Source organism: Symphodus melops (assembly GCF_947650265.1).
Source record: "Symphodus melops genome assembly, chromosome: 16".
Taxonomy (NCBI): domain Eukaryota; kingdom Metazoa; phylum Chordata; class Actinopteri; order Labriformes; family Labridae; genus Symphodus; species Symphodus melops.
In genome coordinates this window covers 1595548-1622121 of record NC_136706.1, presented here as the reverse complement: position 1 = coordinate 1622121, position 26574 = coordinate 1595548, and the positions used below count along the sequence as shown (strand labels likewise).

Sequence of the window (26574 nt, the reverse complement as noted above, 5' to 3'; positions counted from 1 at the left end):
ACTTAGACTTATATAGCATAAATGTACATAACTTTCAGAGGAGGAAAACATGTGAAAGGAGACCATCATCGTGTCTTCTTTAAGTTAATCCCCAGATGCATCACAGAGCTGTTGGAACAGAAGATGTGATCGGTCAGCAGAACCAGTTTACAAAAACAGCTCAGGTCCAAAATTCTATCAGAACATGCAACCGCAGATTTAAGTTTATTTATTCCGAACATGGAACACAATAACAAGGTGAACATAGAAAAATAAAAAATAAAAAAACTAAATAATTATTACAAACAGTGGAGAGTTTAATTCAGAAGAAAATAACTAAATAAGACAATTGGATAATAAGATATTATATGTTACAGGTCTGAAAGGAAGTGGAAGAAGTCGAACTGATTCGTCTGTGTCAAGTCTTTTGTGATCTTTGTCTTTATGTGAACCTGCTGTAAACCAGTCCGGACCGATCAACTGTAACTTTTGTGATTTTACTTTTTTTTATTTGACTGTTTAATACATGAAATGACAGTTTAGTTTATCTTCTTAACGTGTGTGAGGTCTAAATGTCCTGCAGATGGAGACAGCAGTGCAGCAGGTAGCTGTAGGTGGGTAGTGATGTCACAACAACAGCTTATCAAAGTAACATTTCAATCAATCAATCTTTATTTGTATAGTTTAACAACAATCAGGTAGAAGATCTTACTCTCTGTCTGTTAACATGACATTAAAGCAGGTAAAAAAGATTTCATATTTATTGATTAAATGTGGTGCGGCTGCTGATAAAGCCCGCCAACCCGGAGCCAGTGTCACTGTGTAATTACAGACACATTTCCACATATTGTCTGCATAATACCACTAAATCAGAGCAAGCAGCATTAACACAACTTAGAAGAAAACATCAATAAAGCGTCACTGCACACATGAAAATCAAGAAGTTCTTAATCCTGAAGACGGGGATAAACATTCAACACTGTTTACGCCGCAAAGCCTCATCAAACCTGCAGAAAATCCCCGCTTTGCAGCTTTTTCAGTCATAACAAAACCAACCGAGAAAGTCAAAATACCTGCCGGGGTAAAACATGGGAGAAGTCCGATATTCTGTTTGGTTAAAAAGGAGATAAATTATAAACAGTGTAAGACCACTGGGAGGAACGCTGGGACCCCCGCCTCCTCATCATCTCTACAAACACAACACTGAAAAGGAGACTGACGCCATGTTTACACCTTTGGACGGAGGGATTCAACAGATTCTGAGGAGTTATTGGCTGTTTAAGTTTTAAATCAGATTAATATGATTGAACTTTGAGCGAAGATAACGACCTCTGCTGGAACGGATTTGCAATTTATCGTCATTAATGAGGTAACCTGATCTAAAAGAATATTAAACAAGCTCCAATCTGTGCTGCTCTGTTGACCATTTCTTATCCAGTCCACTCTTCTCGAGGCCGAGGGCTCATTATTTGATTGTTATTAAAAACATCTGCTCAACATCGAGCTCACGCTGCACACATGCAGACAGTTTGAATGAAGGATGTTCCACATTCAGCACTTCAGTACAAACACAACATAATGGTCCAGAGTGTGACAGACTTTTCATCAACAATGTGTGGGGAGAAAATATCTCTCTCCAGTTTTCCTCAAAGTTAAGGCCTCGCCACAAACGTCCAGATGACATCTTTATATGACTCATATTTGCTGCTCTTCACAGAACCCAGAGCACTGACACATCAGGCTCGTTCAAAGAGATGTGTGGGTCCCTGAAAGGTAGAGTGAATGTGTCCTCTGAAGACGCCACGTGTATTTGATCAGGAGAGATTAGCCTGCTGGCTAACATTCACATCCTCAACAAGGATCCCATCAGCTTTTGGAGCTGACTAATACTACAATGACTTATATTGTAGCCCACTACTCTCTGATGTTCATCGCTTTGGATTTAAAGCAAATGTGTGACAGTCTACAAACAACTGGAGAAATACTTTGAAATAATTAACATTGATTTAGGTATTATTATTATTATTATTGCAGGCACAATGACTACTTATAATATAATAGTTCTAGACACAAACTCCATACCAGTTGGTGGCGGTAATGAACCAAAAACGTTGTTTTGCCTACCGAAAAAAATACACCGAGAAGAACTACAACACAATTCGCGCATGCGCAGATCTTCCAAAACACCGAAATCACCGCAGCAGTATTTTGAAGTAAAACAATGCTTTATTTTGTAAGTAAATTATTATATAATTAAAGTATGTTTCTTATTTTATGTGTACGATGTTGTAATTTATATCGACTCTTAGTGTAGCACTCGTAAGGTTACCATAGCAGTAGTTAGCATGCTAACTGATAGCAGCCTGTTTTATTTAATAAACATTAGCTCGACTTGTGTTTGTTTAATACATGATCTACCTGCCCAGGTGTGTGGACTCGTCAGTGGGACTTCATTGTGACCGGCTCAGTGGACAGACTGAGAGTCAACATGTCGGACGGGACCGTGGACTGTCCTCAGGACATGGACGGGATCTGTGTGATTCCGGACCTGAGCAGCATCAAGACGGAGCCGTCTGTGGGAGGAAGTCCGGACGGCTCGAACCCCCAGAATAATGTGGCCATGGGCATCAAGTTCATCCTGCCGAACCGCTTCGACATGAACGTGTGCTCCAGGTTCGTCAAGTCTCTGAACGAGGAGGACAGCAAGAACATCCAGGACCAGGTCAACTCGGACCTGGAGGTGGCCTCGGTTTTATTCAAAGGTAAGAAGGTTATTTATTTAAAATTATTTATATTATGAGTTTCTCCTCCTGGTTAAATAATAATAATATATATAGACACAAAACAGTAAAATAAAGCTGTAAGGAAGAATGAAAGAGAAATAAAAACAACAGAGCAAAATATTTTAAGTTACAACTAGTAAGAACATATATTTCTATTATTATAAACCTTTTATTTAAGCAGAAAGATTAAAAATCTCTTTTTCAAAAGTGTCCTGAACAAAACAAGCAGCAGCAGAAGTGACAGAGCTTCTGACTCTGAACACTGAGTAAACCTCCTCCTAATGTTTATAATGGATGTTTTATAAGTTGGGTTGAAACATCACCTGGATTTGAATCATGTAGCGTGACTGTCATCGGTGCTTCCATTTTAAGTTTGCTCTTGTTTTTTTGATTTGTTTTTTTTAGCCGAGTGTAACATCCAGACGTCGCCCTCCCCGGGTATCCAAGTGCGTCACGTTTACACGCCCTCCACCACCAAGCATTTCTCCCCCATCAAACAGTCGACCACGCTCACCAACAAACACCGTGGCAACGAGGTTTCTTCCACCCCTCTGTTGGTGCACTGTAAGTACAAAAAAAAAAAAAAGTCTTCATTTATGTTCATGTTCCTGAACACAAAAAAAGTCTTCATTTATGTTCATGTTCCTGAACACTAATCGAGTCTAAACTGTGTTTGTATCTTCTCCTCAGCTCTGTCCATTCATCAGCTCGCAGCACAAGGGGAAATGGTGTTTCTGGCCAGCAGGATTGAACAAGGTAAACAGTCCATTAAAGTCGTTAAATGGTCAAAATACGAAACTTAAAGTGGCTGCAACAACTAACAATAGTCTTTAATACAGCTTTATTTTCTTGAGTAGCTACATGATGATTTTATTGATGCTCTCCATGTCCATGTTTGACCCCCAAACTCCAGCTATGTTTGATGAGTGTGAGGGCTCTCACGGCGTGTTCATGTCGTCTTATATCAGACACACCCGACTCACAGGAAATAATGTTGAAGTTGTTTGAATATGTGACCAGAAGAAGTCGCTGTAATCTCACAGGAGGAAGTAAACATGTTAACACATCTGTAATCCTCTTCATAGAGACTGTGATCAACCTGCAGGACGAGGAAGGCTTCACCCCTCTGATGTGGGCCGCCGCTCACGGCCAGATCGCCGTGGTCGAGTTTCTGCTTCAGAATGTACGACGGCATGAAACCTGAGACTTTACTTCATGGTGTTAGCTTCTCGAGCGCGCGCCCTCTTTAATCTGCGAGTCCTTTTCTGTGCTGCAGGGCGCCGACCCAAACCTCCTGGCCAAAGGGAGGGAGAGCGCGCTGTCTCTGGCCTGCAGTAAAGGATACACAGATATAGTGAAGATGCTCATCGACTGCGGCGTCGACGTGAACGAGTACGACTGGGTGAGAAGTCTTCGCCTGTGAATCCAGTGTGAAGAAGCAGGAGTCCTCCGTGTCTTTGGCCTCTTGTGATGTTTTTTCTTGTGGTGGGTTTCAGAACGGAGGAGCCCCTCTGCTGTACGCCGTCCACGGGAATCACGTGCGCTGCGTGGAGATCTTGTTAGGTGAGGACGAATCGCGTCGCAGCGATGCTTTCTGTTTGTTTGTTTTTTTTGAAGGAGTAAAAACACAATCCTGCACGACGCTGAAGCTTTGGTGTTTGTCTTCCAGAGAGCGGAGCCGATCCCACCATCGAGTCCGACTCTGGCTTCAACGCGATGGACATGGCCGTCGCTATGGGACACCGGAACGGTACGTACTTGTAAATAAAAGGTTCAGTCTAAGCCTTTAATAATCAAACAACTATAATGTGTGTGTGTGTGTGTTCAGTTCAACAGGTGATGGAGGCTCACTTACTGAAGCTGCTGATGGGAATCAGAGAATAAGCTGTGACGCCTGAAGGGACGCCGGGCTCTGGACAATCATGTAGCACGCTCTGACTGTTGGACGGCGCTCCATCCATCCGTCCGTCTGTTCGTCGTCGTTGTCATGATGTCTGTGATGGTTTTGCTGTGTAATTTCAACGTTTCCTTCGTGCACTTTTCACTGAACGTGGAGTCTAAAAATCGAGGGATAATCTTTCACCGAGCGTGGCGGTTTAAACAGTCTGTGTCCATTCAAGGCTTTTTTTTTTTTTCCTCCCCACTGGCGGTGCCTGTTTTCTAAAAATAACAAATACTGTTCAATGTTTTCATCATCAGCTGTTCTTCATCACCGCTCAACTTTTGGAACACTGCTGCGCTCGTCAGTCACTTCCTCCTCTCACAAACCAATCAGCATCGAGAAGGGGCGGGACTTCTGATATCAGCTGCTGGACAAACAGCTGCTGCGATAATGTCGGCGCGGGTATTTTCTTTTACCTTCAAGTTCGGGGTGAAATAATTTCCTTTTTAATGAAGGAGAATATTCAGCACATATTTCAAACAGGCCGGATCATTGACCTGTGTAACCTAGCAACAGGAAACGCCAGGGCAAAAAGAAGAAAAGCCATTTATGGACACAGACTGTATATTTAGTGGTCATTGTTTTCCTGTCAGAGTCGGTGTGTTTGAACTGTGAGCTAGTCATGGTTACACATCACACAGTCGGCTGAAGAGTGAAAAATGCATGACAGATTTTGTGCTTTTTTAAATGCTGCCGAGCCGTTTGTCGGTCCTGAAGTTTATCGTGTTTATTTATTTGGATTATTTCAACGTTTAGTTTGTGATGTTGACAGTTTCTCTGTGAAGTGTTTATTGTTTTTGTCTTCTCCATCGTGATACCGTCCTCTGACGTCTTGTGAATTTTAAACTTCTCGCCTCCTTTTCAGTGTTTCCCACGAGGAGTCGCGTGTCAAAAAAAAAAACTTTGACCTCAGTGTCAGTCTGTAAGAAAGGTCAAAGGTCACTGGTTATAGACGGTGAAATGAAGCTGTTATTTAATAAAAGATCTTTTTAAAAAAACTGCAACCGGCTCAGCATGCATTAGTAGAAGTGGGGGAAAAAGCTGCAGAGTAACGTCTTTAAATGCACATAAAACTGAAGGATTCTGCAGTTTGAATCAATATCAGCTACTTTCTCTGATCCAATCAAATCCAGAGCATTCAGGAGCAGAATCTAAAGTTAGAAGGAGGACATACTGGCTGCTGCAGGTTTCCTTCATGTCTGATCACAGACGACGGTCTCACATCGTTCAGCTGAGGAAAAACAAACAGAAGTGCAGGCTGTGTATCGACAGTGGCAAAAGTTTATTCCAGATTTGGTGGGTTGAGCGAGGCCACAGAGAGTTCAGGTTCAGTAACATGGAGGAAACAGATGTACCACAGGAGCACACTTTACACACACACACACACACTCTCTCTCTCTCTCTTTAACTGGACAAACGGAGCACGATAAGCATGAACACAGTCTGACGGAGAACAAGAGGTGGAAGCAACACTGTTTAGGACTCCGGACTCGTCCACATCAGAGGTGATGGACAGGTTACACACACACGCTCACCGCCACGTGACCACAGCTATTTGAACTCTCCACCGCCTGAAATGCACAAAAACACCATCTTGTTCCCCTCATGGTCCTGGTCCCCCCCCCTCCTCCTCCTCCTCCGGTTTGATCTAGTTGGCCTCATCCTTGGACGCTTCATCGAAGTTCTCCACCAGATCTGAAGACGACAGAGAAGGTTAACTGAATGGGACGAACTTTGAGCTCCTGTGACGAATCTTTGACTGCTTCATGAAACAGACTCGACACTGACGCCTCAAATTCAGAAAAAAAAAAGAGACAAGAAATAGTTGACGATTTTTTATCTTTTCTTGGATCACATCAGTCGAACGACTTGACCACGTCGATGTCAATTTTTAAGATCTCGTTTATTTATAGCTCAAATAAAAAAAATAGATTCATTCATGATCTGAAAAACTGATGGTTACAGCGTCTCTCTGAAGGATTCTGGCTTGGGGCTTTTTCTGGGTTTTTTTTTTTTTTAGAGACAGAAGGGAGAGGGAGAACAGAACGTCTGGAGCCACAGGCCGGATTCGAACCTGCAGGACCGTGTTACATAAAAGCGCACGTACTAAACATGAGGCCATCGCCGCCTCAGGAAGGAGTGTTTTTATCTGAAACTTAATAACTGACGCACAGCCAACGCTCCACACGAGGCCTCTCTCTCTCTCTCTCTCCGTCTGTCTCTGTCTCTCTCTCTCCCTCTCTCTGTCTGTCTCTCTCTCTCTCTCTCCGTCTGTCTCTGTCTCTCTCTCTGTCTGTCTCTCTCTCCCTCTCTCTCTCTCTCTCTCTCTCTGTCTCTCTCTCTCTCTGTCTGTCTCTCTCTCTCTCTCTCTCTCTGTCTCTCTCCTGAAAGCAGCTGTGATAATGATGGCGTCAATCAAAAAAAAAGAGTGGGCTTCAGCGGCTCTGTGACATGTGAGAAATCTGCCTGTCCATGTTTTGGGCTCGGGGGGGGTCGACGGGGATTAAAATGGAAACAATCGAAGAGGTCTGAGTAAACATGTTTCCCCCGAGCTCGAGAACAAAAAGGAAAGTGAACTCCAACAACAACACGACGGCAGAAGGCTGTTAACCCTGCACCGTCGGCCTTCCACCGCTCCCACCGCTGACTGCATGTGTAATCGTTTGTTACATTAGCGAGAAGTCCTGGGAAACGGCAGAGAGCGCTGTAATGGCAACCTCATGTGTTCGGGCCCCCGACTCCTCACAAAGAAAAGCAAACTGGATCTGAAGCTCCTCTAAACACTGGACATGATTCAAACATGAAGAACCATCATCTGGAGCCAGTGACCAATCTCCTTTTGATGACCTCGAAAGAAAACAAACCTGCCGTTGGGGGGGGGGGGAGGGAGGGGGTGGAGGAACTCACCTGGAACGTCATCGTCCTCTTCTTCTACTGTTGCAATTGGCGCTTTTCCATCTACAGCTGGAGGAACAAACAAAAACAGATCTGTAAGACGCTTGAACATGGACAAGTGGCCAGAGACAATAAACCTTAAAGGGGAAGATTACTGGTTAAAGCGGCTGCTGATAAACTTGTGTCGATCATGTAAACAAATATTCATCGTTTGATCGGTGTTGGTCATAGTGCAGCGGGTCGAGGGAACCGAAACTATTTACTCAGAGCTAGCTGCTTGGGGCACCAGACCAGCAGGGGGTCTCTGAGAGATCTCAAACTTTGCATTTTATTGATATCGGTAATGTTGGAGACAAACTGTGTAACTGCATGCTAATAAAGGTTTTAGAAACTGTATATGTCAACACGTTAAATATCAATAATACGATTTTAGCACAATCATTCAAACATAATTACACATAATAAGGAGGGTAATTTAAATGTTGTTTTGGTGTCAGACTGAAAGCCCCGAGGTGTGACCCTGACGCCCCGGGGGGGGGACTGACCCTGTTTGGGCAGAGCCTCGGCCAGTCTCCTGAGGCTCGTCAGGCTGTCGGCTCCCAGCTGGTTCAGGATGCCCGGCAGCATCTCGGTCAGCTGTTTGGTCTCAGCGTGGCCGGTGATGGTGAAGGTGTTGGCGGCGAGGGAGGCCTGAACTTTGGGGTTGTTGAAGTGGATGACCGTTCCTTGATTTGTAAACATGTTGACCTGCGACACACCGAAAGGTTCGTACCGTTTAACAGCAACATGACGGGCAAGACACGTTCAACGACAACGCAGTAAAAACAAGGTGAAAGTTTACCTCCTCGATACCAGAGATGTTGTTGACGCCGAGCTTCTTTAAGGAGAACTGGAGCTTCTTGTCGTCTGCGGTGGCTGTTCTGTGTACGACCTTCTTCTTTCTGCGAGCGCTGCCCTGAGAACACGTTCAAACAAACAGACTGCTGTGTAAACCTCCTATTATTCATCATCTAACACCACAAATATGCAACTTATTGAATCTCGAAAGGCTGCAGCTGTCAGAGAATATTCTGCTGCATCAGCTCACTCGGACTCGCTGCAGAAAAAAAAAACACATGACGGGGTCTGAACGTCCGGGTGAAGTACGGATTTGGCACGTTCAGCTCCTCTGGGAAATATCAGGAGTTTTCTGCAAGTGTGACCGCCCTATTAGCTCCTCTCTTTTCAGGCAGAGCATTACTTTATGCTACATCGTGCTATTTTAGGGAAGTCATTTATGTCACAACTTGTTTCAACGTCTTTGCACTGATAGTCGATGTTAACTCTGACAAACATGCCGCTTCCTTCGAGCACTTTAAACAGCAGAGCGAGCAGAGTCCTGTTGTCATTTCATGAAGAACTGTGACAATGCATTTCTTTCATTTATTACCTTTCCGCCGATGCGGACTTGGGCCTGTAGCTTGGCGAGTTTTTCTTGATTCATCGCTGCTTCTTTCATCTGAAAAAGAAAAGGCACATTTTAGATGACGGACTCTGGCAGCCGGCGATAAATACAAGTCACGGGTTCAAAAAAAACATTCCTCAAGGCAGAAAACGCACCGTGCAGGGACGAAGACAAAAAGCCTGAAAATACATTTAACCAAGGAAAAGAACGCTGATTCATTCACATGAGTTTAAAGTTAAAAACCCTTAAAAGAAATGAGAAGCTGTTATTTTAGCGTGATGTCCAAAACAAATGATACGACCCATCAATCCTTCTCCTGCCTTTTTAGAGTGACAGGACACTTGTTTGTAACAATGGCGTGTCACTGGGAGGTCAGAGGTTATTCTCCACCTGTCACTCACACCATCTACCACCACCACCAGGATGCATCAGTCAATACATAGCGGCGCTCTTACTTCACAACGTGCATTTAACTGTGTAAACGTGATTCATTTTCTTCACTGATAAGTGCACCACAGAGATGTAGCCTCCATGACACTTCTCACACCTCGGCTCTGCTGTCTAATCACAGCGACCATGAAGCTGCAGATCACATCCCAGGATGTCTGCCCTGACTGAGGCCGACACACATCTGGTCTTATCTGGTTTATTCATGCGCTGATTCAAAGGTTTCATCTCGTTGAGTAATGCAAACACGATCAGTGATTTATAGCTGTTTGTTTACCCAGGAAGAGACGCGACGTACAGGTACGGCAACACCACTTAGACAAACCACTCAGACCTATATGCACAAAGTTTGTTGTCTGTCCGGAATTCAAAAGAGAAGAGAATTCTATATATTCATTCAGCCCATGTCACTTTCAACTTAACTGCATACTGTCTATTTATACTATATCATTGATCCGTATTCTTAAATTCTTATTTGTAAATGTGGTTGTAGTGTTATTTTATATTTTAATATGGCATCTATTGGATTGCTCTGATAGTATTTCGTCGTACTTGTAAAGTGATAATAAAGATATATTTAACAATTATTAATAAATGAAATTAATAATAAATGTTATCTTCGCGCAAAAAAAACTTTAAAAGCCCCCTCGGTTCAGTTTGTCCGCTTTGGGCTACCGTACACACAAGGCGGAGGAGACTCACGTGCAGCAGACCAGCTTTACCTCCGTGATCGTGAAGCTCATTTTAAAAGGTACAAAATCAGATTAAAAACTGCATTTTAACACGATTACACCCCTTAACACAGACTCACGTCTCTCCTGTTTACAAGGCTTTGACAGTGAACTTTGGAGTGGTTTAATCATTTACACAATCAGGGTGACACACTGTGCAAACACACAAGCCGGGACATGTGTGTGTAGGTGTGTCTGTGTGTGTGTGTGTGGAAGTCAAATCAGGAATTGTTAATTCAACAATCAAAGCAGCAGAAATGGAATTACATTAGCCATCCAAAGCTAATGGTTGTTATGCTCAACATGCTAATGTAGCTACGCCACTGACTGACCGTGTGATTGGCTTACACAACAAATAAACCAAAAACACCACAAGGTAACACCAGGTAGGTTTGGGTTCACGTTAAAGCCGAACTGATTATCCCAAAAAAAACAAGGTGTGGTTTATGTCGTCATGAGCAATAACTTAGCAGGCTAACTTAGCAGCTAGCTCCTCGGCTAGCCGGCCTGTCAGTTTGTGTTAGCTTTAAAAACAAAACCAGCAGACTCATTTATTCCCCAGGAGAGCAGACTGAAAGGTTTCCTTTACCTCGTGTTGTCGTATCGAGGAGAAACAGTGCAGAGAAGAAGGTATTTAAAGCTCCTCACTGACCTGTACACTAACAGCAGACACATGCGGGGAGCAAGATGGAAGCGCGAGAGAGAGAGGAGGGCGGAAGTGACGTCAGGAGTAAAAACGCAGTGAAGTATCTATCTATCGAGCTATCCATCGAAAGGTGTAAAATATGAGTCGAGGTGCGCAGTAAAATAAATAAAATCAGCGTCTAAATGAGTGGTTGATTTTAAACTAATTTTCCATCGTTGTATTTAATAATATAACCTGCCTGTTATATCTCTCGTTATCTGCTTTTATATTATTTTTATACTCCCTGTTTGGTCCGTCTGTTTATTCTTTCTCTAAAAGTTGATGTATCTGTTTTTATCTGCAAAGCACCTTTTAAACAGCTGTTTTTAAAGGTGTTATATAAATAAAGTTATTATTATGATCCAGAAGGCTTGGCAGTGAGCTCTGGCATCCAAGAGAGTTGAAGAAAAACGTTAATTTAATTATTGGACCGATAATTTCCACTAATGCATGCTGATCTGCAGCTGCAGGGAATGAAGGAGATGTGATTAAACACTTGTGATACATCAGGGTTGTTTAGAGGAAATCGTCAACACACTAATGGTTCAACCTCCCACTGCGTGTCGTAAATCTATTCAAGATTTGAACAGCACACACAAAACTCTGTTTTCCTGGCAGAAATCGTCCCATATCTCCACATTTCTGTGGCTCAGTGACTCTCAGTCAGTCGTCTCTCAACTGGAAGGTTGGGGGTTCAATCCCCAGCTCCTGCAGCAACATGTCCGATGTGTCCACAAGCTGCTCCCTCTGCTTTATCGGCGTGTGAGTATGAATGTATGAGTTAATACTGACGGATACTTTACAGAGCAGCCTCTCAGTGAGAGAACGTGAAGGTGTGAAAGCGATACGAGAGCGTGAGAAAAGAACGATATCACCAAGTCTATTTACCATTTAGGATATTTAAACTGAATTAAAAGTGATTTTATATCTCGGTGACTCCTGGAGACAAAGTTTCCGTGGAGTCATATCTCCGTCTCTTCCTGTAAGTGTGAAGGTGTTTTCCTTGTGAAATCAAGGTGACTCAATGCGAACACAAGGAAATAATCAGGACAAATGACACGACAGGAGAGCTCAGGGGAGATGACGTGTATCTCACCATTCTTGAGAAACAGGATCGTGTATGTGTCATGGAGCAGCTTCGTATTAGTTTCTGCTCGCCACTTTATTCTTCACCACTCATTTCTTGAATGTGAATATATCCAGTTATCTGTAGCACTGATATCCCTATAGCACCAGACTCTCGTTCTCCACCTGCCTTTAGAGCACTGTCCTTTTCACATCATGTCCAGCCTCCTGAGGCCTCCTCCTCCTCCTCCTCCTCTGACACTGAGGGACATGTGAGCTGCAGGCAGAGTCAGGAGTGTTTTTAACTGAAGAAATACACCATGCAGCATTTTCACAGTCAACAAAACCACTGTGTTGAACTTTTCTGAGGCAATGCTGCAGCGTCCTGATAGCCTCCATGTCTGACTCTGACCCGGTGCACCGTTAAAACCATATAGAAGTTATCAGGAGCTTTAAGGTCAATGTTTTCAAGATCAAATCCTGATTAATGTGATGGCTTCCCTCCATGGCTTTCCTTGTGATCGTCCCCAATCACGCTCTCTCTCTCTCTCTCTCTCTCTCTCCGTCTCTCTCTCTCTCTCTCTCTCTCTCTCTCCGTCTCTCTCTCTCTCTCTCCGTCTCTCTCTCTCTCCGTCTCTCTCTCTCTCTCTCTCTCTCTCTTTGATCACCCGTCCGTTCGGAGCGTTTCGATCCTAAAAATAAAGATTTGAAAACTAAAACACGCGGCCAACTAAAGTGGGCTTTCATTTAAAATTCATATTTAATGTAAAGTTATTATATTAAAATTTCAATAAACCCATCATGGAGAATTTCAGCCAGCGGTGAGAAATATAAAGAAGCTTTTGATTATTAGGTACATCAACGGACTGAAGATCACCTTCCTGTGTGTGAGTCATTTGTCATTTTAAATACATTAAAAAGTGAGTGTGTGTGTTTTTATTTAATGTGTTCATACCTGGATTTATTTTTAAATCAAAACAGTTTTTATATTATTTGTATTGCCCATATTTAATAAAATAATGAAGAATTACAGAAAATAAATTTCTTGTTTCCCAAATCTTCTCGTTGATTTCCCAACAGTAGTTATTATGAAGTAAATATAAATTATTAATGATTAACGGAAGCCTGGAAGTGTCATTTTGAGCTCACTTCTGGAATATTAAAAGGTTGGATTATCGCTTATTGTTTTCCCACTAAACTTAAATTATAATGTTCCACTGAAATAAATGACTCCTTCGTTTGTGGTTGAGACACATTTTCAGAAGTTTTCATCTTTTATGGGCCAAAAGTTTTTCAGTTATGAGTCAACCTCGACGCTAGATGGCGCTGCTTAAATGGAAACGTGTGAAAAAGTTACTGGAAACGTCTGAACCAAAGTTTGGAGAAGTGAAGGCAACGATTAAAGATTTCAAAGTTTTAACATTTTAAAAGTTTTACACCAGTTATATTTATATTTACATTTCTACAGCTGATGTTTATTTTAAGGAACAGTGAGGAAGAGAGTTCACAAACTTCTGCAAAAGTTTCTTATTTGATAAAAACTCATCCAGTGTTTTCTTGAATCTGCTTGCTTTGATTAAATTGCTTTTGCAAAAACAAAAAAATTAGAGCACATTTTTCACAATTCCTATAGAAAAAAATACAATTAATAAATGTCTTAAACACCAAGCTGAAGATTTTGAGTCTGAGGTGACCAGAAAGTCGATCAGAACACTTTACAATAAAACCAGATCAATATTTAAACTTCATTTAAAAAAAGCTTAAATTATTTGTTTTTCTTTTTCTTATTGACTGACATGTGAACCGCCATGAAAAATAAAAAACACTTCAATAAACAAGACACAATGTTTTTACAGGATGAAATTTAATCTGCGATTTTAAATTAAATATTAAAATAATTAATTATGCTTTTTTTTTTTTAAATAGACCTTTAAACTTTGTTTTTCTTATTTTAACTGGGCCAACTTAATGCACCTTTATTTTCAATCAGCCAATGATTTCCCTTTTATAGCCTTTATATGTATATTTGTTTCTCCTTTGATTAGATCAAAAACATCTTTTTTTCATCATCCTTCATGACTCCATACAACAAACTCAAACGAGCAGAGATGTCTTCTCTCTCTCACACACACTCACACTCACACACACACACACACACACACACACACTCACAGCTCCGTGCTCCAGACTCACGACAGAGGCCTTATATCTGGGGCTTGCATGCTCTGCGTGACCCGTGACTGATTCGAGTTAACAGCTGACTCTTTTCCATTACAAATGGCTCGCGGATAATCTAGATAACTACCGGATCACGCAAACCGAACTCCCTCACTTTGGTGCACCAGTCCCCGGCCACTATTTGTGCGCACGGGATATGCTTCACATTAAATATCACAGAATGTTATTTTATCCATAACTCAACCCCAGGTATTGTTTTGATGTCAGCCATTTATAGAAAGTCTAAATTTAACTCTTTAACCTGTTAAAAAATAATATGCATGTGTTTTGTTCATTTACTCCCACTGTAACGCTGCTTAAATAAATAAACCACTTATCCGCCTCAATATGGCGATGACCACACAGCCAATTAGACTTTTTAAAGAGCCCCCTTTTCTTCTTCTTAAATCTATATTTGCGCCAAAAACTGCGCCGGAATATAAGACTGAGATGATTGCGGACAGAACCCTAAAAATGACCACAAAAAGGGGATGTAGGGTCGCGCCATGCTTTTCAAAAAACCCCACTCACAGTTAATTTTTAGATACTTTTTTTTTTGTTATAATTTTCTCTTTCATTCTGCTGCGATGACGTTTCCCCTCCATGTGATCGGCGCGGTGGTATAAATAGGGAGACAAGGTCCGCCCCCTCTGTGATTCAGGTTTTGGACCTTTCGCAGGTTCTTCGGCGCATTTCTCAGCCTGACAACCACTGGGACTGTTGGTTAGTCTGCGATAGCTAAAAAAAAAACAACAACCTGAAAACATATGGAAATAGGTCGAAAACAGGGGGGACACCTCTCACCGACGGCGACACGTGCTCCTTCCTCTCCCCCTCCTCATATGAGTTGTTGAAGAGGGAGGGCAGGGCGGATTGTGCGTCTCATCGTCTTCCTCATCTGGCGTCGGAGGAGCTCCAGCCGCGCTGTGTTTGAGCCATGACTCTGAGCTCCGAGATGTCGGATGCCTCCATCCTGTCCGAAGAGACCGACATAGACGTGGTCGGCGAGGGGGAGGATGGGGACAACCACACGCGCTCCTATGTGGACGAGGTGGCGCAGATGCGCGACGGCATCCTCCTCGCCGGCTCTTCTCCTCCTCCGTGCCTGGACGGCTCCACCTCTTCCAGGGATGCCTACAAGCCGGCGGGCAAGAATACCCTGGTGAAGCCCCCTTACTCCTACATCGCCTTAATCACCATGGCCATCCTGCAGAGCCCCAAGAAGAGGCTCACCCTGAGCGAGATCTGCGACTTCATCAGCAACCGCTTCCCTTACTACCGGGAGAAGTTCCCAGCGTGGCAGAACTCCATCAGGCACAACTTGTCCCTCAATGACTGCTTCGTGAAGATACCGAGGGAGCCCGGGAACCCCGGGAAAGGCAACTACTGGACCTTGGACCCCGAGTCCGCAGATATGTTTGACAACGGGAGCTTTCTGAGGCGCAGGAAACGGTTCAAGCGGCAGCAGGCGCAGGACCTGCTGCGGGAACACAACAGCTTTATCCCGGCCGCTGCTGCTGCTGCCGCCGCTGCGTACGGCTACGGACCGTATGGCTGTGGAGGATACGGCATCCAGCTCCAGTCCTACCACACACACTCTGCACTTTTTGCTTTCCAGCAGCAGCAGCACAGAAATTCACACTCACACACGGGGACTATTATACCCGCACCCTCTTTGATGCCCACCACTACGGACTTATCCCGGACTAGGTTTTACCCCCAGCTCACCCCCAGTCTGGGCTCAGGTAGCGTGCAGGCTGCAGTCCCGGTGCAGAAATCCAGCTCCCCGGTGCAGCGCTCCCCTTTCTCCATAGAGAGCATCATCGGTGGCTCTCTGAGCCCATCAAGGACTTCTCCGGTTGTTGTCCCGGTCTTACCTTCCTCTTTGGGAGCTCCTGCTGTCAACCATCCGTCCAGCCACCACCCAGGAGCGGTTTTGCACCCGGTTGAAAACTTTCCGAGCAGAGTAGGAAGCGGCTCTAACGGGTGTTAAATCTCGAGGTGCGGGGGGCAGCAGAGGGAACCGTGGGTGACCCTCTCCTGGGCTTCCCTGGTCCAACAGTCCTCTTGTGGGCCTCCATCATCCACCCCGGAGCCTTCCCCCCCCACCACACACACACCTGGTTGAAAACTTTCCGAGCAGAGTTCTCTGGCTCTGCATGGTGGGTGTTAAATGTCTTAACAAGAAAACTTTTTCAAAACAGAAACAGCATCACAAACAAAAAAACGCCCCTCTTTGAAGGTAGGATTATTTTTGTACGTTTATTTGCTATCACGCAGCTGAATGATGGACATAAACAAACACTATTTGTGCCTGTATTCATGCTGTTAAAAAAAAAAAGATATATTTATGTTCATTTATTTTCGGTGTGAATCAGACTTTTAAACCACCAACTCTCCCCTCTTGTATGAAGTAAGTTCAGTGACTTAGGGCGTCTCAGGATTACCACTTTAACGGACAGGTTATAAATGATCACATGTTTATAAAAAAAAAATAGGTTAATAATGTATTTGTGTCAAACACATCCATGTTTTTATATTAGTTTGTCAAATCAAACAACATTTTTTTACGGTTTTGATTTGAGCTTTGTATTAAAGACACAGAGAGCAAAGTCATACATTTATAATAATAATAATAATAATAATATGCAGTGTGTGTTTTATTTCAGTCATTCAAACATTGTACATTTTTTTGGGCAATTATTGTGTAATTGAAGTGTGATATTTTTACACAGTTTGTTTTTTCAACAAGAATAAATTTCGTTTTGCAAAAAAAAAAAAAAGAGAGAGAATTTGTTTGGGAATACATTTATGGACTGGCGTTGAATTTATTGGGCCTTTGCTGCCACCCTGGGATGCAGAATATGGGTGCCAAAAAGTTTTCCAGTTGATGTAGAATAATAGCAGTCTAAAAAACAGGCTGTAAAATAACATCTGTATGGTTTTTAAGTGAGGAGGCTGAATAGTGTTTGCGTTTCCCAAACAAGATGTGCGTGCTGTTTGTGTGTCGTTGCAGCCTCTGAACATGCGCAGACGAGGCCTGCGTGTACATCTGACCTCTCTCACACTCATCCTCGTAATTACGGGGCTCGGACACGGAAGGTGTCAGTAGGGGTTGAGGCAGGAGGCTGTATATATTTGTTCCTGCTTCAAGTCGCTGATTGAGCCGCTGCTGGTGTCGACAGATGTGAAGAAAAAAAAAAACACCCCTCTTCTAATATTTCATTACCGGCTCTTATTTGGAGCATGTTTTCCCTTCGGAGGAAATAAAATGATGCTCCTGGGGTCTAGCGTGCTTGGACCTTTATCCACCCTTTATATTCCCACAGTGTTCATTTTATTTCTCTTTTATTTAAACGTGTGACACAGAAAGCCACATAGCGTGCTGCTTGTGCGTAAAAGCGCATAGAAATGTTCAGATCACAGTAAGACGATATGGTAAACATAGACCTCTGAGTAGATTACTTAGCAGGCTATTTGTAAGCTTCACAAACAATCGTTTCCAAAACAAATGAAAGCCCACAAGCTTGGATTTGCAGCACCTGTGTTGCTGCTGCATGTCAGACCTCTTCCTTTTTAATCTTTCACGAGCTCTCTGTGCAGACCTCTACTGTACAAGCCCGCTGCTTCCGTGACTGGATGTGTTCGCCCGTCGACTGTGTGCCTGCCTCCTCTGATTCAAAGCAACGTGTGTGTATATGTGTGTGTGTGTGTGTGTGCGTGTGTGTGTGTGTGTGTGTGTGTGTATAGTAGATAGCTAAATTGGTGCAGCGCTTAGAGCCAGTTCACTAGGCCACGAGAGGACAGCGATTGCGTGATGATGTAACACGCAATGAGAGACAGACAGGCACACACACACACACACACATTGACGAGAGAGTAACAGGAAGGAGGTCAGTTGTAAAGGCTTGTTTACAAATGGAGAAGGTTTAACGGGGAGGAGGAAATTATAATCGATGCATCAGCACACCTGAGCTCGGTTAGTGGCGCGAGCATTTCACCAAATTAATTCTCCAGCAGTCCTCTAGGAAAATGATTTGATCCCGCAGCCCATTGTTTATTCTCCTTAATCATATCTATATGGGTTATATCCATACATAATACCAAGCTGTGCCATGTAGTGTGACGGAAAACACAAATGATGTCTGCAAGCTGAATTATTAAAACAATTGGAGCATGGTATGACCCTCTTAACGGCGTACACTATGTGTGTGTAGGTGTGTGTGTGTGTGTGTGTGTGTGTGTGTGTGTGTGCAGCCTATCAGTAATATTTCTGTTATCTCGCCAGCTTGTCCTCTGTGCATTCACCTCAGCAGCCTTTTAAGACTAGTTCACTCAAATCTCGATGGATGGAGGCCTAAAATATAAAAAACATCTTCTGTTGGAATCTTAATTGTTTATTGTCTGTAATCATATTTTTGCGGTTTACATTCAGATGTTCCATGCAGGTTAAAGGCATGCACAAATGCTGTCTGTTAGGGGCTAATTATTAAATGAATTAGAGCATGTTTGGACCCTCTAACAGCGTACAGTATGGTGTGTGTGTGTGTGTGTGTGTGTGTGTGTGTGTGTGTGTGTGTGTGTATAGCACGTCATATTTACGTTCCTTATCTCTCCAGGTAATGTGTAGTCCCCATCAGGAGCCTGTTTTAGGCTACTCTTATCTCACAGATGGTCTGATAGTGAATCTTCCCTGCTGCACATGTTGGTAATGCGCAGGCGCACGCGTTGTGTGTTTGAAAGACAAATGGTGTGTGTTAGCATGAATATGAAATTCATTAGTGCGTTTTACGACCCTCTCTACCAGCACACGCGTGGAGCCAAACAGTAATATTGTCCCTTCATTAAAGGGGGGAATTCTAGGACTTCTAAAGGGTTTCCTCAGCTCTATGTGAAGCCTGTATGGATCGATGGAGGCCCAGTGTGATACTATAGGAGTCCTATATAGGAATCTTAATTGAGTCTGCAGCTAATTGTTTATTGTCATTAATCACATTTATGGATAGCCACTCATAGCTTAATATCCGGGTATTCCATGCAGTTTAAAAGCCCACACAAATGGGGTGTGTAAGGCTGAATATTAAATTAATTATTGCCCTTTACGACCCTCTGAGCGCGTCCAAGTTATTTCTAATATCTTCCCATCACAGCTGGTTTGTCTCCAGGATTTCCTCTAAGTGCAGTTATTTCTGTTTAGCTTATTTTACTCGCGTCTCTTTGTGATTGTTCTGATAATAACGTTATTTGTTGACTATTCCTTGCATATTAATCTAGACTAGCTTGGGCCTTTGTTGGTGTTCATGCGTGTGTTCATGGATCAGGACGCACCCCGAGCTCTGAATAATTGACGCATCGTAATTTCCCTTCAAGCGTTCAAACGCCATGTTGAAAACACGTCTCACTCCGGATTTAATCTTTAGATATAAATGTAAATCTTTGATTTAAATGCTTTCCAGGAACAGCGCTTTATTATATTGTGCATGAAAACGTTGTAAATCACTATTTCACCCTTCAGGGCTGCCGCCTTGAGACATTTCTGTCGTAAAAATAAATCCGTAGACTCCAGGGGGACAAAAACAGCCTAAATAAATAAAACATTATGATGGTTGCAGGTTGCAGGTCACAGACATCATTTCCGGATGTTTTTACCTTTGACCCACGCCATAACCACAGAAAAAAACCTAAATCTTTATTTCATTAGTTAAAAATCTCTAAGACAGAAAAAGCTGCTTTTTAAATGTCACTAATTAACAAAAATGTTTCTTAAATATATTACATCAGAGGGGAAAACTGCATAAATTCTTAATGTATAATATTAAATTACATGAATGTAATTCAGCCTATCTAATTAGGCCTGTAGATTTTTTTTCACTATTTTCCTTATTATTAAAATGCATAAAACGTTCATCCTTGTAATTATTAAACCGACTGAAGTAAATAGTCCCTCACATTCAAATCAAACAATAAAAAGGATGATAACAGTAAACTTCTTTTTTGGGTGGATTCATCAGAATTGAAAACATCTGAAGTGGATTTTCTAATCCCTTCTGTGTGAATGTCTGATCAAGTAACTCAGCCTGCTTCATTAAGCGTGTTGTCGTGAGTAGTATGAAAAAGTAACCCAGTTTGGAGGAGGAAAAAAAAGTGTCTTTGTGTGTGTGTGTGTGTGTGTGTGTGTGTGTGTGTGTGTTGGGGGGGGGGTCTTTTCATGACATGTCATAGATCATGTGGGCATCAGCCTCCTGGAGCATGACTGAAGCCCAGTTAGCAGTTTATCCTGCGTGGTCAGAGGTCATGAGGAGAGGGGATAAAGCACAACACTCAGCCCATAAAAGACACTGCTGGGCTGCGGCTGAATGTGTCGCTGGCCGTTCAGGCCTCTGAAAATAATCTATATTTCAAAGGCGAGTCATAAAGACGATGGCTACTTTAGTTATAAACTTACAGGGCCACTAAACATTTGGGTCACTCGGGTCACCTATGGCCCTGCTGAGTGAGTGAGTCTCCTACTGACCTCATCAGCGTTTTGTCCTCACACCACAGAAGAAGAAGAAGAAGTGTGTTTTTAAAGACGTAAAAAAAAAAAAAAGTAGCTGGGAGTAAATACGATGCAGTCAATTTAAATTCAGTGCAACAGTTGTTCCATAAATCTGACTTTTACGAAGCGTCTTACATTTTTAAGATGTTGTTTTAAAGTGTCAGAAAGGTGATAACTTTAACTGTTTAATATTAAAGACGTAGTGTCGGTGGTTGTTTGTGGTGTACTGAAGTGCATTTTAACACTGAGAGGTATTCCTAATATATTGACCTTTCAAAATAAAGTACTCCAGCTCACCACCACCAACCTCTAAGACGACCACAATCATGAATGTAAAGTTTAAAAATAAGTTCAACTTTCTGAGCACGTCAACAAAAAGTAAAAATGAGTTCATAAAAGTAGGATTTATTTCTTCGAAGAACTCTTGTTGGATTGAGTTTGAGTGCATGTGTGTTCATGATGTTACAGCTTATCATATAGGAAATTAATTAGGATGTTATTTAAATACTAATGGAGAATATAGGGTATTAAAATAGTTTCACATGGCTTTTTTTTTTGCTGCTCTAAACAAACATCCTCCTCATGAGTGTGTTGCTCTTTAACATTTCCACACAGCTTTAAAACGTCGACATATTTCTCGTTCTGTCAAATATTTTCTAACAAGTATGCGAGATAAAATATTAAAATCTCTTTTTTTTACAAATATCCACAACTTCCATTTGTATAACCCTCCAAACGTTTTAGTTTGCAGTGTAAAAGTACAAATGAGTGAAATGTAATATTTCCGGTTAAACCCCTCAAGCAGTATCACCAAGAGGTCCCAAACAAACATTTACAAAGACGAGGACAACACAGCGATGCAAAGATGATGCATAACACATTAAAGACAACGCAGGCTAAATAATACAACAACAACAACAACAACAAGAGAGAAAAACACAGAAGAAGAAAATACAACAACAAGCTACAACCATTAAAACTCCAGACAGTTCAGAGGAGAGAGAGTCTCCTCTTAGAGGACGTCAGCATAAACAGGTCTGACATTACTGAAAACAATCTGAATCTGATTTAATTTGAGAATATAAAACTTTTTTTTTAAAAAGTGAAAAGTTTAAAACTTTTTCCAATCAGAAGGAGAACCACACAGCAAGTGTAAAGTTTACGTCGAGATCCTTGGATGAAATGTGTTAACTTAAACTTCTTCAGTGAACAAAGCTGATGAACTCTTTGTGTCGTTCTGAGTCACAATAAAATCAAATCAAATAAAATACTTTATTTATCTACAAACCAGACTGACTACAGAAGTTCACCATGTTTGTTGTCGTTTGAAATGAAACCCTAATATTTTCAAATGATTTACTTTTTTTTTACCAACATTAAAACTTCAAAATAAGACTAACCAATAAGGACCACAGAGACACCAGTAAGGACCACAGGGTCACTAGTAGGGAACATAGGGACACCAATAAGGACTAAATGGACACCAGAGACACCATTAAGGACCACATGGACACATAGTAAGACCACATGGACACCAGTTGGGACCATAGGGACACCCAGTAAAACCACTGGGACAACAGTAGAGACTACAGGGACACCAGTAAGGACTGACAGAAATAATGATTTTAGTTGCATCCGTACACACTGAGAAAAAAGAAGGATGTATTTTTACTGGCGTTTTTCATTTCCAGTCAACTTATTATGTTCTTTTTTTCTGTTTTTTTAATTCCAAACACACAACAAAAAGTTGAGTTTTTAGTCATTGTTCTTAATCAGTGAATTGATTTATTCACATCTTTAAAGGGACATTGCACATTGTTAAAGTTCTAATGACTGCAGCTCCTCCGATCAGTATACTTAAAGCAGCAGCAGCAACAATGACGTGCGTAAACCTTTGAACATCTGTCGATGTGAAAATGTGCCGAGAGAAATATAAAGAAAAAAAGAGAGCAGTTGAAGGAGGCGAGTGCAAGGAATGAAATTTAAAAGAGTTAAAAGAGTGAATACCTCCCAGGGAGGTGCAGAATCTCTCCATCTGCTATTCAGTGTATGGAACCGTCGCTACACTTATCCCCTCTCTCTAAAAGGAGCTCCGCTTTCCACCCCATTAAAAAGTTTGGGAACTAATGCCACCCCTGAATACTGGCCTAATTAGAGGCTGCTCACAACTGCAAGGACCTGCTACACACGAGTGGCTTTGGGATGGATTCTGCTTTTCCCCTTTTGTAACGGCATCGTTTTGCTCTTTCTTTTAACAGAACCATTTCGTCTCTCTTTCTCTCCTTCCTTTTCTTCCTTTGCTAACAAAAAGGAGAACAGCACTTTCATAGTTTTTTTTTCTTTTTCTTAACACTTTTTGATCCTCCCCTATACACCGACTCAAAGACGGGGAAAGTCCAGTTTAGAGCAGGGATGAGTCCACATGATGAAGCCTTACAGTTACAGTGTTGTCCAGCTTTAATGGAGAGAATTAAAACCTCTGGCTCCGCTCCCACCTCTCCTCCACACAGGCTGGGGAGAGACTCCGAGCTCTCACCACTTCATGAAGTGCAATCTTACGCGTCCTTGCACGTAATTTATTCAGCCGAGGACTTTTCAGGGGTGTTTTTATTTGTTCTACATCCTGCCTTTCTCTCACCTCAGCATGAACTCGGCAGATCAGGGGTGCTGCTGCAGAATTATGTTGCTGCATTTTTCACTTTTCTTTTTTTCTTTTTTTTTTTTGAGCTGTGCACGTGTTTGCTTTGGCTTGCTAGCTGCTCGTGCAAACAACCGGGGGCCCGTAGCTTATCCATCACGCTTGTGCAGAATGTGATGATAAAATAACAGTGAGCTTGAAACAAACCATTTGTTACAGCAGGATTTATTGTTCTGTCCGCTTGGAACAAAGCACAGAGGTTACCTAGACATCTCCTGCTTCGGTTACAACAATAAATACAGCAAAAATTGGACACAAGCAAATCAGCTAATTGGAAAGTCCGAAAATCCGGAGTCCAGCAGCTGTGTGATGTTGCTGACCGTTTGCATCCCTCACATCATTTAGCATTATCACATTACCGCTTAGAGGGGTCTGCTTAAAGAAGTTCTGCTTGCATCTACCAGCGTCAGGCTTGATTAGTTACATGCAACAACGCCTCTCGGTCATAAACACTTCATCGAGCTCCAGCAGCCAGTTCATCATGGTGACACCCGCAGGTAATCTACACCAAACCGCCGCAGCTGACACAAGGCAGGAGCCCAACATTTCCTCTGAGCGGGACGGGCTTCCAAACACAGACGGCCTGCAACATACACAAGCAAACAGAGCGCCATGCTCAGTGAAGATATAGAACAATAACATAGACTGAAAAGTATTGAGCCAGATATTTGCATAACTCCTGGCCTATAGATACCTCGACTTGACCATATGCCGATACAGAGCACCCCTTCAATTCTAATGCAATATAAGTCTCGTATTTTCTTAATATTTAACACGTGTAGGCTAAGGAGTTTGTCCTTTTTAGCAGCTGTGCACCTAGAAGGCGATAAGATGTTATGCTTACATTAGCAGTAGCAGAGCTAGCATCCACTCCTGATGTCCCGTATTTACCAAACCCCAAAAAAATCCCCAAATTCAAATTTTATGATCTGGACTTTAATTTAAGAAGCACATACAGATTTGAAATGTTTAATATGAAGACACTGATATCTGACATTATGCTAACTTCGGCTAATACTTTACTATTACAGAATACCACCCAGAACAGTCTGCAGAACCTCATACACAAGAACCCACTGTGAATTTTACAAATTAAATTGACTCAATTGTCAAAGAAGAAATAAACAGACCAAGATGCAATTAGCTGGAAAATAAATTCAGGATGAGCCAAAAGTCAAAAAGTCCAAGAAGAAAACAAAAGCTGTGCACCCAAAGGCTAGTTAAGCTAGTAGCAGCGTGGCTAGCATCAACTCATGTAGCCAAAGTGTGTCAAAGACATTTTAAAAAATAAAATCTGCTTAATTTTCAAAACCTGTAATTACTTCAACTTTTACTTTTAAAAGCATCACCTTAAAATATTTCATAAACGTCTCATGTGACAGCTAATGTTACAATCTCTGTTAGCCTAGCATCCAGATTTTTGGACATTTTGTTGTTTGGTTTTCATTTTTTTCCAGGTTAAACTATCTGAATTTTTGAAAAGTGTTAAAGTGTCTGATAAGAAAGGATTGATTACTGTTTTGCAGAACAGGAATCAAGCTGTAATCTTTCTGACTATCTTGCATATCAGACACTGAATGCTTCTGATGTACTGTATATACCTGCATTGAAACAAGGCAGCTCAAACTTGCACACACAGCTCCAGAGTTTAAAATGTCAGTCTTCGCTCCCTGGATTATGTCATGATTTCTAAATGACGACGGCCTTGTCACTCAAAGGAGAAGAAAAACAACAACATTTGAAGCCACCCATGTAGGCCCATTCACTCCTCACTTTTCCTTCTCCTCCCTCCAAACGTTCCCCCCTCTGTTTGTGTATTTCTCTCGCTCCGTCCTTCCCCCCTCTTTCTCCAGCTCTCCGCCTCGTTGACTCGACCGCAAAGTGTCTGTAGCAGGAAGACTCGGATCTCTGAAAGGCAACAGGGAAGACAGACGCTTGAGCTCAAGTACAGCAACCCCACATCCTTCTGTGTCGCTCAGGCTTCTGGAAGCTTTCCCGCATCTGTCTCCGTATTTGACATACGTGCTCTTCTCGCACAGCAAAGCAGATCGAGCCACAATTAGATCCAGAGATTTTTTGAGGATGCTCTCACAAGCCGTGGATGCAGACTTTGCCAAAATGTGCGCCACATTAAAGACACGACCGTGACCCTCTGCAACTTATTAGAGACTGTGAGCTTTGATTTCCCGATCACACGCTGCATCATGGTTATGTATGACATTGTCGAGGTGAAGAAAATCCCTCAGAAAAGACACGTCATTAAATTGTCATCTGCCCTCTGAGTCAGAACGACTACTGGGAGGAAAAGAGTGAGAGGAAATACTATATGTGTCAGTATTTGGGAGATCATTTCAGAACTTTGATTGATATTAGCAGCTCTCAGTGGCCTGCAGCGTTCTTGGAAAAAGTGTACACACACTGTCTACTGAGGTAGAAGTACAGACACTTGAAGGATAAAAGGAGACGCGTTAGAGCAAATGCTTCATGTTTCCTGTTGAGCTGCAAGAGCCAAGTATCAGCGTTTTAATTTAAACGAAAAAGCATGGCGTGCTCGACAGATTTCACCGCCAATTTGATTCACTGCGTCACCGTTTCACGACTTCTCACTCTGACATGAATGAAAGTGGCGTGAACGAAAGGACAGCGGCGAAAAGAAGAAAGTTAAAGGATGAAGCATGACACGAGGTCAAAATGTTAAATCCTGCACTTTGACTTGTTTGCATTAATCAAACATCAGGATGCATTTCGTGTCGTATTGTACTGCAGTGCATGTTACCATGTGAACCTCACTCTGGTTACTACAAGGCCCTTTTTATGCAGCGATTTGAGATGAAAACCGTGAACTGCTTTGGTGCATTTTGGTTAGTTAGTTTACGAGAAAATGGCGTTTTGGATGCCTGAAAATAAAAACAGGTTCCAGAGCGCAAAGTAATGACCTGTAACGCACTTCATGCTTCCTGGCAATACGCATGCACAACATAGGCGGACTTCCTGATTTCTGGCAGGACGCACAGTCAACATTGTCTTGTAGTTTACCTGCTTCGTAGTTTAGAGTGATTTAGAGAAGCTCATCGCCCATCCACACAAAGAGTGTGTGCATTATCTGTGTTTGTTGCTCTGTAGAAGGATGAGCATTGTCAGACATTTTTT

At 42.3% G+C, this 26574-nt stretch overlaps 3 protein-coding genes and 1 long non-coding RNA gene across 7 annotated transcripts; 2 read left to right on the top strand and 2 right to left on the bottom strand.

Moving 5' to 3' along the window:
- The first annotated feature begins 2103 nt into the window (after nt 1-2103).
- Nucleotides 2104-5738, top strand: ankra2 (ankyrin repeat, family A (RFXANK-like), 2). 2 transcript variants are annotated; one of them, XM_079363950.1, is made up of 9 exons: nt 2104-2212; nt 2406-2741; nt 3168-3326; nt 3453-3518; nt 3848-3945; nt 4039-4164; nt 4259-4325; nt 4432-4512; nt 4591-5737. In XM_079363950.1, exons 2-9 carry the CDS (start codon nt 2468-2470, stop codon nt 4644-4646), a joined length of 927 nt encoding a protein of 308 aa, XP_079220076.1. In that variant the 5' UTR covers nt 2104-2212; nt 2406-2467; the 3' UTR covers nt 4647-5737. The 2 variants fall into 2 exon arrangements, with proteins under 2 accessions (XP_079220076.1, XP_079220077.1); XM_079363951.1 differs by having other exon boundaries at nt 2115-2192; nt 4591-5738.
- Nucleotides 5739-5965: 227 nt separating this feature from the next.
- On the bottom strand, nt 5966-10958 carry btf3 (basic transcription factor 3). 3 transcript variants are annotated; one of them, XM_079363960.1, is made up of 6 exons: nt 10874-10958; nt 9029-9097; nt 8441-8554; nt 8145-8346; nt 7612-7668; nt 5966-6399 (listed from the first exon to the last, which is right to left on the bottom strand). In XM_079363960.1, exons 2-6 carry the CDS (start codon nt 9095-9097, stop codon nt 6353-6355), a joined length of 489 nt encoding a protein of 162 aa, XP_079220086.1. In that variant the 5' UTR covers nt 10874-10958; the 3' UTR covers nt 5966-6352. The 3 variants fall into 3 exon arrangements, with proteins under 3 accessions (XP_079220086.1, XP_079220085.1, XP_079220087.1); XM_079363959.1 differs by having other exon boundaries at nt 10811-10950; XM_079363961.1 differs by lacking the exon at nt 10874-10958 and adding an exon at nt 10193-10293.
- A 3904-nt stretch (nt 10959-14862) lies between these two features.
- On the top strand, nt 14863-16952 carry foxd1 (forkhead box D1). The gene has a single exon (XM_079365009.1). It carries the CDS (start codon nt 15126-15128, stop codon nt 16179-16181), a length of 1056 nt encoding a protein of 351 aa, XP_079221135.1. The 5' UTR covers nt 14863-15125; the 3' UTR covers nt 16182-16952.
- A 6465-nt stretch (nt 16953-23417) lies between these two features.
- On the bottom strand, nt 23418-24652 carry LOC306837271. Its single transcript, XR_013780907.1, has 2 exons — nt 24555-24652; nt 23418-24007 (listed from the first exon to the last, which is right to left on the bottom strand). It is a non-coding gene; the product is annotated as an uncharacterized lncRNA (long non-coding RNA).
- Nucleotides 24653-26574: the final 1922 nt, after the last annotated feature.